This window comes from Brugia malayi (assembly GCF_000002995.4).
Source record: "Brugia malayi strain FR3 genome assembly, contig: Bm_v4_ChrX_scaffold_001, whole genome shotgun sequence".
In the NCBI taxonomy this organism is placed as follows: domain Eukaryota; kingdom Metazoa; phylum Nematoda; class Chromadorea; order Rhabditida; family Onchocercidae; genus Brugia; species Brugia malayi.
Genome location: NW_025062479.1, coordinates 7,711,020 through 7,724,700, shown reverse-complemented (window position 1 = coordinate 7,724,700; position 13,681 = coordinate 7,711,020). Strand labels below are relative to the sequence as shown.

The following is a 13,681-nucleotide window of genomic DNA, read 5'->3' as shown; positions in this document are numbered from 1 at the left end:
TAGTTCTAAAATAATTCAACTCTTCTTATTACGTGGAGGTGATAGTCGTTGGAAAAAGAGACCAGCAGGCAAGATGGTCAGATGTATTCCCGATGATATCAAATTTTTGCTCTAGAAACTGACATTTCAATTTGCAGTTTGTAGCGTCCATCAGACTATTTGTACAACGTTTGTTAATGGTATAACAGGTTACGTAATCTTCATCCAATGAGACTGCTAAATAAATACTTACATTAAAAAAATGCTTTGAAGTCGAACGAAACTCATTTACATATTAGAAGAAAGATATCCTTCATAAAAATGCACTCGTCTGCACTACTAACAATTTTAATGAAAGTTTGGTGATCATAAACATTCAACTTTTCTGACCACTGGACAGTTATGATTAAACGGCCATCATATCAGTTGACAAAAGTTAGATTTGTCTTAGAGATTTCGGATTTTGATAGAAAAAGTTCTATTTCCTTTTTTGGAATTTTTTCTCTACATTTGTTATTACTTCCCCTTAAATTATATCAAAAAAACTGAAACTTATCAGAAACGAAAAAAGAGGTATAATTTGTCAAATATTTAATGTCTCACTAGTTTTAATGCAGTGCCAAAAATCTCGTTTATCTTTTTTTTAGCTGACACAGTCAAGAGGTCGACTAGCTTTTTAATGCTTAATTTTCTTTTACATTTTGATTTTTTCAGTCATTTGCTTTACTTTGAGCACTGATTTCTAATCCTTCTTTAACTAATGAATTATTTAGTTACTGACCATCTTGCTGCCGTGCTATATTAATTACATATCTTAAAATTGATCGCTTGTTTCTGTCTATATTTTCCATTTCTTATTTCCTTTCCCTAATTGTTGTTCCCTTTACGGAAAGCAATCTTTCACTGCTTAGTATCAGCTTATTTTGATCTAAACGACTAAGCACTTTTTTGAAAATTGATGAAAAGCAATTTTGATCTTATCGTAAATAATCGATACGGAGGAAGCAAAAAGCAGATGGTTAAGCAAGCTGCTGCTTTGTGATGCGTAGTCAAGCAAGCATTTTTTAAAGTTTGTTTCATTTTCTAAAGGTTGGTACAATACTTAGGGAATTATTTTAGGTACCATCGGTTATGTCACTGACTCCACTGTATCAGTCGTTCCCTGTGTTTTTTTTCATCATGAATGAGGAGTCTGTTTGGGCTGCTGGCACTCTTCATTTTGGAACAACAATGTTTTCAGGAAACTCAAATTACAACAGCGTACTTAAAGTCTTAAATAGTACTTTTAAATCCATGTTTTTGGATTTTGATAAGATTAGGGAACAAACAGTTTAAAACTGTAATGGAGTGGGAAGTGTTAGTTGGTATGCATATGTCTTTTTTATGATTAAGAGAAATAGAAATTAATAAGTATTTTAGGAATCAGTCTTTAAATCGATTTTTATTTAGGCATTAGAATGAAAAGAGTGTATCGAGATGTGGGAGTACTGAGCACGCCATTCGTCAATGCTTTCGTAACTGGCATCATTGGTAAATTCTTGTGATTTTTTCTTAAATGCTTTTTATTTTAAATTTCAAATAAAATTTGAATATGCATGCGGAGAAACGACATTCAGAAATGCAAAATAAAAAATAAATTAACTGGACTGTGGGGTATTCATCAATTTTGAAAAGACGTTTGAAATTACTTACTCAAAGTTAAGCTTAGAACGTGAGAAGAGACATGTACGCATGAAGAAGGACGCGGAGCCAGTAATTGAGGCCGTTCTGCATGACATCATTGGTACGTTTGTTATCAGTTTTCGTAGTGGTTGCTGTAAATGAAAATATCTACAAAGTAGGACGTTACGGGAAGAAAGGTAATTTAAATCATCTTCCCATAATGGTAGGAATTTCTCTAAGTTATGCTTCGCCTCAATTACAAAGCGGTATGATCTCTTCTCATAAGGTAAACGGAAAAAGCATCCAACTTTGATGCAGAAATCATTGCTGATATTGCGTTTTTATTGTAAGACGAAAACGAATATCTCGTGATGTAGAAGTCGAGAACAGCCAAAAGTTTCGAATTCGAAAACTTTAATGTTCTGGAGTTAGAACTGGTTTTTGGACTCAAAACTTTTAGATTTTAACCAAATTGTCGATTCTATTAGCATTGTGTACTTTTTCACTTTATTTTGTTCAGGTTATTTTCTTTCCCTTCAAGTTCCGAAAGCACCTGTTATTTGAACTAAGAAAAAAATTGATTTGAGGAATGATAGCTGAGGAACGGAATCGATGACTTATCGTCCATATCCTTCGGATGGTGGCTGTAAGTGGTTTGGTACAGCTCCATTTTGTAGTGGACACTGTCAAGCAGAATATGACTACATCCGAAATAGCAATGGACGTTGTAGTAATTGGTGGTTTGCTGGCGTCTGTAAACCGGATCCAAGTTTTGGCGAACCATGTAGCACTATTTTGGGTGGAAATTTTAAAAAGCATTTTTGCTGCAAGTAAGTTTTCTTTTGTTAGAAAAGCAAATTTTAATATACAATGCCAGTAGACATTAACACTATACTCCATTAAGTTTTCCAATATTTCTGCTAATTACACATTGCTAATTCCATTTAACCACTCTTTTATATCAAAAGACTATCAAAATAATTAAATAGTAGCTTATTATCAGTTTGTTGTTTTTTGAATTCACAATTTCAATTTCCCAACTTCAGAAGTGATCCGTCTGAATGTACGTGGAGTGGTCGCTGGATGAGTGCATTTAGTGCGCACAATATTTACTGTCGATGCGATAATCATGGTCATTGTGGTCATCTGGAATGTTCCGTAAATCATTTCAATTATCATGTAATTTCTTCATTATGCTTTAAACGACTGTCTTTTTTTTTTTCACTTTTTTTTCTCCGTTTCACTTTTTTATATTTCAATTTCTTCACTTCCTTTCAATCAAAAATTTTCAGATTTCAAAAAGTTCCTCGTACTGAACTTGTTTATACATTAAATGAATGTGAAAGCAAATGAAATTATCCACAACCATATTTGTTCGAACTATACAATTTATTTTATTTCATACATTAAATTGTTTAGGAAGATTAAATGTAAAATTCTGCTTCGTGTTGCACCACTTCAGGCTCAAAATTCAACAGAAATAAGTGGCGACCGTTGCGATCAGATTTCACTGTTTGGTTTCGAGGGTAAAGCAACATGTGGTTATATCGCTTGGTTTGATAATAGCGAAACTCTTGTCGATAATTGGTATAAAAGCAAATGAAATTATTCACAATATTGTTTTATGCATTTTACGTATCAAATGCCTGTTTTATGCATTGTGTTGACGGCTTATCTTACAGTAATGAGGATAACAATGTATTACTTTTGAATTATTAAACCTTACGTACTACCTTCAATGTCGTATTTGTAATCTTTAATGCTCAGATGAATTATAGGACCTCAAAGAGTAGAATGAATGCTTTCTTCGTATTTATTACATTTTGTGTATTCTACTTAATTCACCAATTCCTGAATTGCTAATGGATAAATTTATTCACAAATTTACTTTGACTTATACTTTATCCTATTTTCTGTGTAGATTTTCAGTCTGCAATGTTTTGTAAATTTTAAAAAACTGATAGTGAGCAAACGTTGAAAGATAAAGAGATTTGAAATTCAAGTAGTATCTCATCAATAATGACTAAATCTCCAAATAATCTTGACTTTCTAGTAAGAGCTTTTCAACCAAGTCGGTATTAGTGCAACGGCAAAATAAGACTGAAAATTAGCTTTGGTATCTTACTGTCAAGAAATAGGGAGACGGGCAAATCTGATAGGTAATTCCAATACTTACAATCAAAAAATTACGATAAAATGGTAATAGAGACAAGATAAAACGACACTTTTTCAAGTTTGTTCAGATCTATGAGATCGTCTAGAAGAATTCTGTAACGATTTCGCTTTGATAGGAAGATTAGTTGATATTTTCAAATTCAAATTTTCCTCAAACAGAAAAATTAACTGTTATATATTTATATTTTTTTAGTTTGCAACAACGACAGTGTAGAAATTTGCTTCACAATTTTGGTAATTATACATGAAATTTTCAGTTAAATGAACAAATGTAAAGTACGGATAATTCCAGCGAAATTAATCTAAGCTTTGTTGGTCCAACAAAAGGAATTGGACCTTCAGTTTACTTAAAGTAAACTGAAGCTGGCTTAAAGTAAATTTTATTGTTGGACATAACGATGTGATTTAAGTGTTAGGTCTAACTTCAATTTCAAATGAAGTAATAAAACGACATATAAACGAGTAAGTATAAGGCCAAGATGTACTGGTTTTTTTGAAAAAAAAAATCAATGATCGATTTAACTAGTTCAGCGAATCAAATCTGAGGAGTCTCGTAGCGATTTAAAAAAGTAACGCAAATCTGATAGCTGACAGGATCATGTTCAGCAGTTGTTACTTCGCCAATTAAAAAAAACAATATCGTAAATAAGGTACTCTCTTAAATCCTCTGAATTAAAAGCTCGATCCAAATAAATCTAATTAATCAGGAAGTTGGTAACAGTAAAGAATTTTTTTTTTCATTTTTTAAAATTTTTTTTCTGATGTTATATGGCTAACTCATTAGTTTTAAATTTGAATTGTTGAACAAAAAGTTGACTTTAATGTTCAAACTTATTCAGAACTTGTTTATGACAAACAAGTGATATTTTATCTCCAATTATTATAATTGTTTTCACTAACCCAATAGGATCCAAGACCTACTTCTTCATAATGCTGATAATTGATTTAGTCTACTCGACTTAATGAAAGCTTTTGGTTCTAATTTACAGCTGGACATTTTCGAAATCTGGATTTCCAACTAATTAAAAAAATGACTCTCAACAAAATATGTTCGCCAAATAGAAGTAACTCTTTTAATGAGAGTTGTTTAAGTCAATCTTTCCTTTCTTCTCGGGCTAAAATCTATCATTTCGGTGAAATCATTGTGTATTAGATAATTTTGCACAATCGTACTAATACCATTACAAAACGAAATAAGCAGAATTTTTACTTATAACCTAATCTGACTGGCGAGTTTCTTTAAGATTTCCTACAAATTGTTTTTTAGAGTGTTTGCTGGTATGACCAGTAAGCAACTAATAAAAATTTTCCTTATCCCACTCATCTGTAATGGAAAGAATACTAGGTATGTTTGCAATAAAATTATATGTGGAGTAAGTGGACCGAAAGTGACCATAAGTTATTGGAGAGAGGTTTGACTTGACTGACCTCACATAATCTGAGTTTGCATTCTAATAGCCTAGTACCGAAAGATGAAGTTTTTAGTGGTATTGTGAGAAACAGTTCGGAAGGACTTGAAAATTTCATTTCATAATGATAGCTAGAAGATTATGCTAATTAATTATCACTTTTATGCTACACATTAGAGTGAAATGGACGGTAATGATTTGGATTGCTATTCCATAACGCGATATCGAAATGAGCTGATTTTGTAATGATCCGGGCATTTACTATCACTGCACTGCATTTGCTTGTTAAAAGTAATTTCAAATTGGAATTAGAATTTTTACTTGGAGATAAAACAGCGAATCTTTTAATTGGCATCTATTGCTTATTATATAAAGTGGATTTTGGAACTACGACGACAGAATTCGGAAACATTAGTTAATCGTGGTAAATCCATTAGCCGCTTCAGCTCGATTAAAATTACTAAGATTCACAGTGTAACACTGCTAATAACCATGAAAGTGGGAAATCTTAATTCATTAACAAAACTGCTTTCGTTCGCAATCTTTTAGACGAAACAAATAATTATTTTTAGTGCATGTCAAAGAACTATGCCAGCGTACCTTTTATAATCGAGTCACTTTTGGAAAAGGTGATGTTAACAGGAACTTCTAATGAAAGTTCTAACTTTCATCATTTTTTGAAATCATCACTTACCAATTCATCCTATATATATATATATATATATATATATATATATATATATTAATACTTAAGTTTAAAAGAATTAAGTTTGTCAAGTTTTTGCTTTCACGTATGCAAGCGTCCGTAATGCACTGAACGCATATAGTCTAAGAAAGTCTAATAACCCTTAGTAAGTTTTAAAGTTTACGAAATAGCTATATTTCGTGCTCGCCAGGACTTTTATTCTGAAGATTAAAACTTTCCGCAGTAGACCAATTTTGTTGACAGAAATTCCCAGACATAATCAGCAATTTAATTTTTCTCCTCATATATCTTTCAAACAAGATATGAAGAAGAAAATAGATCTGCGCTCCCGTATCGCTTTATTCTAGCAGCGAGCAACTCTCAAATACAACTCCTATTCCGGACACTCTCAACCGGCATAATAAATATCGGGCGAAAGATGTCGGAAACTACAAATTCCAATCAAATTGAATGAAGCGGGAATTTTCAAATACACTACATTAGAAATGTTATGTGTAAACATATTTTTCATTTATGAATAATTCTTCCATATAGCACAAGAATTATGTAATAGAAAGATAAAATGAATTCATTGTTTCATTACGTGAACAAACAGTAACTCAACCAGAAGTGAGAAACACTTTAACTGATGTTGAAAAGTAATTTATCAACAACTTTGGAAACATTCGTCCAGATAATGGCAAAAACAAAATCCTTTTTAATATACATCAGTATTAAAATTCCAATAAAGCAAAGGAAATTTCCAGAAACAGAAAATTTTAGGAAGCCATAATATAATAATGACTATAAATAAACAAATGACTTAGAAATTAGACGAAGTTATCCTTATATATAATGCAGCTGTAATAGTTATATCAATGTAAAGATTGATATATGATTAATGAACAAGCAACTAACATGATTTGTATGATCAAAAACACTTTTATGAATTTTATAAATTGGGAACTAATACTATTCATGATTAAAAACGTTCAAAGGTCCACATACTCACAGGAGTTATAGATTACGTAACGACCCAAAAAAAAGAGGCAAAATGACAGCATGAAGAATTACGAAAAAAATCATAATCACAATTAGTTGTTGTTGTGTTACGGCCACGCTAGTTCTCTTCTCAAAGCTTGTTTCCAGATGTTGCAAGAACTGTATAGTACGATCCAGAGTGTCCTTTAAAAATATTAGTCAAAAATTTTCAACAAGGACAAATTATGGAACCAACGGCGTAAAAATGCTGAACTACCATAATTTTTTTTTTAGAAAGATAAACATCAAATTTCATTTCTCATTCAAAGAAATTTAGATAAAGAAAATCTAATTTTTATTAAACTGTGACCTTTAAGGATTTAAAAGTTTAGGTGCATGGAAGCAACAACCTAAATAATTAAATGTGTAGCGGTTAAAAGAGTCAAAAAGCAAATAAAATAAGGCTTTACCTGCATTTGTTGTAAGCGATCGAAATCTCGTGAACTAAGTTGTTTTTTCTTTTCGCAATACTGCTTATCTGTAAAATTAGGACATGGAAAAATTTTCGTGGAATACAAATTAAACAAAAAAAAAAAGTAGTAAATTAAACAAAAAGACTTCGAAAAGGAGCGCTTTTATTATGGAAAATTAAGACGCGAAGAACTTGAGACATTTGCTTCAGAAATTTTCCCGATAATTCCCACTACTTTTGAGAAACTATTTATTTACAAAGATTCGAAGAGTTATTCAGTCTGCACTTAATGATTCATACTTCCGGGTGAATCAGAATCTTCAGACTGTTCTTGATGGACTGAAGTTGAACTCGGCGGTGAAGCAGTCCGTTCTTTGGTCCCATGTTTAGTAATTGTTCGTATCACGTAATCATGTTCAATTTGACGAATATCATCATTTTCATCCCATGCTTGATAACTATAAGCTTTTAAAAGAAGTAAATGTTTTTAAAAGATCTGCATTAAGTTTAGCAAGAAATAAGACGTTTACTAGCATAAACTTAACAATATCGAGTTCCAAACGTTTGCTTCAGGTACAACTCATTATAAAAAATGTTAACATAAGTCTTTGCAAATTTAATATCAATGTTGCATTAATGTGTAATTTTAAAATTATTATCCTTACGTTTCATAACAAATTGCAAAAAATTTTGACATCATCGCATTGGCAATTAATTATTAGCTCACATCAACTTTTAATTTTTTCAGTTGTAGTTCAACATCACATGCTTAGGAATCATGGAAATACTGCCATACCACGATATTAAAAAAGCAAGACTAATATAGCTTACAAAAAAAAATTGAATGAATAAGAAAATTACTAACTCAGCATGTATGTATTCATAATTTTTCGATAGCAGATCCTGTTTGAACCATTTAGGTTTGTGGTGTACTCCAGATTTAGCACGAGTGCGTTGTTCATCCTCTAATTTACCTTTTTCTATTGTTGCAGCTTTCTGATTATCTTGAGCTATCGCTTCACTTACTTTCAACCATAACCTTAATTGGAGACTAATAATTGCAATCCTCATTAACCTTATCACCAAATCGAAGACCAAAAACTTCTACGAAGAAAAAAAAAAAAACACTTCTTTGATTCCCACTCAGCCTGCTCTTCCAAAAGAACTTCGTAACGTTTAAGCCGTTTTGCAATTACATCAGGTGTTGCTGACCATAAAAGTGTCTTTATATCCTGCAAGAAAAATGGCGAAAAATTATTCATTTCACATAAACATGCCAATATCATTATTAATATCCGCTACAGGTCGCTGTGATATTGCAACTTAGTTACGATTCTGTTCTATCTTTAGCAGTTCTTGCGTCAAAAGTTCAAATGCTTTTAACAGCGGTATAATAACCTAAAGACACAAAAGCATTAAAGATGCTACAACTTACAGTCATATCTCTCTTTTGATTAAATGATTTGAAGTATATGATGTCTTCAGCAGATTAATCTTACCTTTTCACTTATATAAATTTCGCCATCCCAAGCCCCTTCAATATGTGCCACCAATTCCTTCCTACATTTGATATCTCCGGTAATAAGATTCACAGCTCCTCCAATGAATGGCTTTAATTTGAAATCAAGTTCGCATACATAATCGGTACGATTGCACTCTATTCTTACCTTAAATGAGCTCTTTTTGTATGATGTTTTGACAAAAATAATTGGCAGTTTTATGAATCCATTTAAAAAAATTTCATTCAAAATTCGAAACATTCTTTTAAAAGCTTATAAATTCAAATGCTACCTTTTAATCACTCTTATTCTGGATTCAGATTAAAAATAGCATGCTGATATATTAAAAATGAGAAGAGATTCACTTGACCACCGTACTCCATTGACAATGTTCCAATCATGATACCCTTACAGTTTGCATATGGAAGGGTAGCAATATATGTTTCACCCCGTTGCAAAAGCGTTATTCGTACGTCACCAATCATCATGGCTGATAAACTATTCCCGTAATATTTACTTTTTGCCAGTATTGTACTCGATATATTAAAACCTGCTTTTCGATTCGTAAGAAAAAGTGCCGAAACTGGCGGATGATGAGAGACCTAGAGCGCAGAAACATTTCAGTCAGTAATGGATTTCTATAAATAACGTAATTATATCTTGATTAGCTTAACATTTGCATTAAATTTGATCTCTGAAAAATTCAACAGGTCATCGTCCAAGAGTCCAGACAATTGCTAACGTTTTATGAGTAAATTTAGTGGACGATCAACATCTATATGGACCAGTAAAATCAGAAAAAGCTGTATAAAATGATTCGAATTTACAGTTCAAGAAATTTCTGTAAAGAAGCATTCAAGAAGTGTAATTATTAACATCGGAAAAGTAACCTGTTCAGCAACATAGTATGATGTCGAATTGTCGGGATGTTCCCACTTACATCGAAATGTTTCTCCTAATATCGGATTATATGGTTTCTTCAAACCTTTTGGTTTCTTGTAAAATCCGCTCAAATAAAATTTCACAATCATCTTCATCCTTTGTAAAGGATCATCCTCAGCAGCGGCTCTAGAATGAAAGCAAGAACGAAATAAAGAAAAAAAAATCAGAAACTGTAGTATTTGAAATTTTTTATACAAATTAGATAAGGCAAAAGGAAGAAGTAAGCGCTACTGACCACCTTATCTTTTTTTTATGACAGCAGATCTTGTTATCTTTGATGAAAAGATGTCAGAAAACTTGCTCGGCAATAACATATGAGTGGTAATAGAAATCTGCAAGTTTTTCGAGGAACGAACGCGGCTCCAAAATGAATGTTGGCAAGGTAACTTTTGAAAGGTCCATTCCAGGTCTTAGTTGTTTCAGTAAACTCCATATAAGACTTTTGTTTTCATCAGCAAGATCTTCGATTTGTACTGCTGGATCAAACTAAATAAAGCCTCAGAGTTAGAATCACCTGAACAACAGTGATTCTGAACTCCTTTTATAGAATCTTTTGTTTTTGTCCTTTACAAATCAGAATCATTTCAAATCCAAGTTATAAATTTTCGCCGAAAATGATAACGTTGAAATGACAGCTAGAAAGCAAACCTGTTCTGGATCTGACTGGATGTAGGAACTTTCTTCATAATCAATAGTGCCATCATCACTGTCTGATACTGTCTTCCGATCAATATCATCATTCAGGCCTTTATAAAAAACCTCAATTAATTTAGTAAACATGAAATTACGAAATGAAAAGTGCTTAGTCAACTGAAATACATCATACTGAGAGTTGCATAATTTGATGCCGTAAGACTAAATGTGATTAATGTTTAAAGCAGGACCTAACAATTATGAGTAAAGCAAAAGCACAAAATTAACCATCAAAATGTCTTTCCGCTTCAACTTCGTTAAATTCTCGACAACTTTCAACAGTATCACTATATGTAATGTTGTCAGAGATGTTCTGTTCATCGATGGTTGCTTCTTCGCCTTTCTGATTACAGCCAGAAAGCTAAATTTTCAACAGAAGATACTACTCTTCAACAGAATTATTTCCGAAACTTGCACATTAAATTGAATAGCTAGACAGCAAATATACAATGGACTACAATATTTTCTTATACCGACCATACTCACTTTGAAGATTTTAAAAAATAAAGTCTTACTTTGCACATGGTCCTTATTAAGAGACCACTGCAACGGAGAGTCAAATGCAAAGCATCCATCCAACAGCCGCCTGCCTAAACACAAAAGTAACCGTATTAAAATAAAATTTTCATTCCTCAACAAAATCGATTCGTCCATTTTAGGATTCATCAATGACAAAGACATCCAACTTTTGGAACCCCAATTAAGGATGAGTCAGCATTAAAAATCGAACTAACCCAGAGCTGTGAAATCATAACGTTCAAGACATGTCAAGCGTAAAACAGTTAACCCATTACCTGCGCCGATGATGCTCGACAAATCAAATAAGTAGTCGGTAAAGGTTGAATTGTAACGGCACCATGGCTTTCTCCCAAAGGCCCACGGGTTGCCCATATACTCTGATCCATTGGATGAAATAGTTTGAAGCAAAATCCATCCTTTTTCGATGGTCTTTCGATCAGTTCACAATTGTTCAACAGCACTGTACCAATCCATTGACCCGACTTCAAAAGTAACAAAATCTGATGCACAAGAAATCACAGAAAAAGAAACTTTAAAATTCCCTGAGTTATGTAAACTGATGTTGTCTCTTGCAAGAAACATATATTAGATAAGTACCTTTTGAAAACTAGAGTTAAAGACACTCCCCGTTTTTTCAGTTATTTGTCAATGGGGTTGATAAATAATGATTATAAATGGAACACCTTATCGACTTTGCTACTTTTATAAACGAGCAATAAACCCGGCTTCAGTACACAAAAATAGCGATTCCATTTTTTTAAAGTTCCACGAACTTTTAACCAATCAGCCATAACAACAATTGTCGGATCATGCAAAGCTGTAAGTAGCTCTCGTGTAACTCGTTTTTTCTCATCACGATATTCTCGCTTTTGTTTCTAAAAAATTCAAGTCAGTCCAATTTTCTAGCCCTACATTTAAAGCTAAAATCTTTAATCTTATACCCCGTAATCATCTTTATCGAACGTTTTATATACTGTTGGATGACCTTCAGAACTGCCTGATTTATCTATATGACCAACTGAAGACCAACTAAAACCAATATCAGCTGTTACAAAGAGGAAGTTTTGTTCCTTCTTGTAAATGACAGGTGTTTCGAAACATAAATGCATCAATTCTGATATATACATTTAAATCACGAAATCTATATGTACTATATAAAAGACAAGACAGGAATTGTAAGCCCAACTTCTTGATTCTCAAGTCCGAAAAATGAAACCTTCAAGTTTATTTTCCGATCATCAGCATTCTCATTATCATTGATTACACTGGATGACCTCTGCTCCAAATGTAACAAAGATTCCGTTGGGGTCAAATTTGTCATGACCATATTTGATGAATGCTTCCTTAGCTGTTTCTAACCTTCATTTACGTGCTAATTTGTTTTCACTTCAGCGCCTAAAAATGTTTCACTATCGTAAGACCCGAAATAAATCAGCAAAAATACCTATCTAAGGAAATGAAGAAAAGGCAGAAGACACGGCGCAATTAGTTCACATTTAGCAAAAACTATTACTAATATTGCATATGAATCCGCACAATTCATACCTACGTTAGAACACGCTGACCAGGCGCACACAGGATACACACACAAACATAAACGTACAAATACATGCACTACATACATACACATACACACACACACATATGTATATATATATTATATACATACACATACACAGCAGGAGCAAACATCAGCGATACACAGGGAGCAGCGAATATGCTGTACATGTGTGTGTATGTATGTATGTATGCATTATGTATGTAGGTGTGTACGAGCGCGTTTACGCGGTTGCCTTTGCAGGGTTACGTGCGGAGTTTCATTGACCCAAAGGTTGAGGACGTCACGACTTAAGCATGTCTTATGTTTAAGGCCTACTGATGAGAAATACTGAATGTCATTTCAGCCAGTTACCTGAATGCGTACTGCTTGATTTAATAGCAGTGATGATAATATGTTATGAAAGGAGAATAGAAAGATGAGACTTTCTGAATTAGACTAAAAACACTACAAATAATAATGCATACCCTCTGGAAAATGCAAGACTTTATGGTAAATCGATACAGGCCCAAATTGTTCCTTTTTTCTTTTTCTGCATAACGGTTGGGAATTTTAATTTTAAGAAACAGTTTCAAGTTTAAAAAGTCCAACAAAGCATAAAGGTTTGGAAGTGTAGTTGTAAAGTAATGAAAATGTCCTAATCGGTGAGACAGGTCAGTTTTGCGTACTGATCATCTGAGAACGTGAACGTTAATGGGCAGTGGTCAAATTAAGTTTATGTTCGCGACGTAAGTATCAGCGATATATTTGAAACTGACATTCCACAAATTCTTTTCATAATTTTTTGGGGAAGTTTTGAAAAAAACTTTATTTATTTTTCCAGATATTTACACTTCAAGAAACATTGCATAATGTCGAGTCAAATCTAGTAATAAACTGAATCACATCCATTTAATAATTTATAACTGAAATGGAAACGGTTATTTCATTTCCCAGAAAATCCTCAAACATGTCGATATCATTCGTCAATTTGACTTTCTAACGACAGTCCAAGTTAGATTTGCAACAAATTATTTATTACGAATTATCTTCTATTCCTCTCAATTATCTGTCTTCAAATTTGCTTCATACTTATTCATGCTAGATTTTAAAGACAGTGCAATGCTG

General features: G+C 32.7%; 2 protein-coding genes across 2 annotated transcripts; one reads left to right on the top strand and one right to left on the bottom strand.

The window, feature by feature from the left end:
- Positions 1-2,253: 2,253 nt before the first annotated feature.
- Bm4918 (Uncharacterized protein) lies at positions 2,254-3,244 on the top strand (the record flags this gene model as incomplete). Its single annotated transcript, XM_001898946.1, has 3 exons — positions 2,254-2,471; positions 2,688-2,820; positions 3,104-3,244. 3 exons carry the CDS (start codon positions 2,254-2,256, stop codon positions 3,242-3,244), a joined length of 492 nt encoding a protein of 163 aa, XP_001898981.1.
- Positions 3,245-6,927: 3,683 nt separating this feature from the next.
- On the bottom strand, positions 6,928-12,337 carry Bma-obr-3 (Uncharacterized protein; the record flags this gene model as incomplete). The annotated part of the gene is made up of 15 exons (XM_043074015.1): positions 6,928-7,095; positions 7,362-7,429; positions 7,664-7,821; positions 8,229-8,402; positions 8,492-8,595; positions 8,863-9,030; positions 9,228-9,464; positions 9,753-9,930; positions 10,157-10,290; positions 10,453-10,550; positions 10,726-10,858; positions 11,013-11,087; positions 11,292-11,498; positions 11,700-11,891; positions 12,233-12,337. The coding sequence occupies 15 exons, from the start codon at positions 12,335-12,337 to the stop codon at positions 6,928-6,930; spliced, it is 2,199 nt and encodes a 732-aa protein (XP_042929949.1).
- Positions 12,338-13,681: the final 1,344 nt, after the last annotated feature.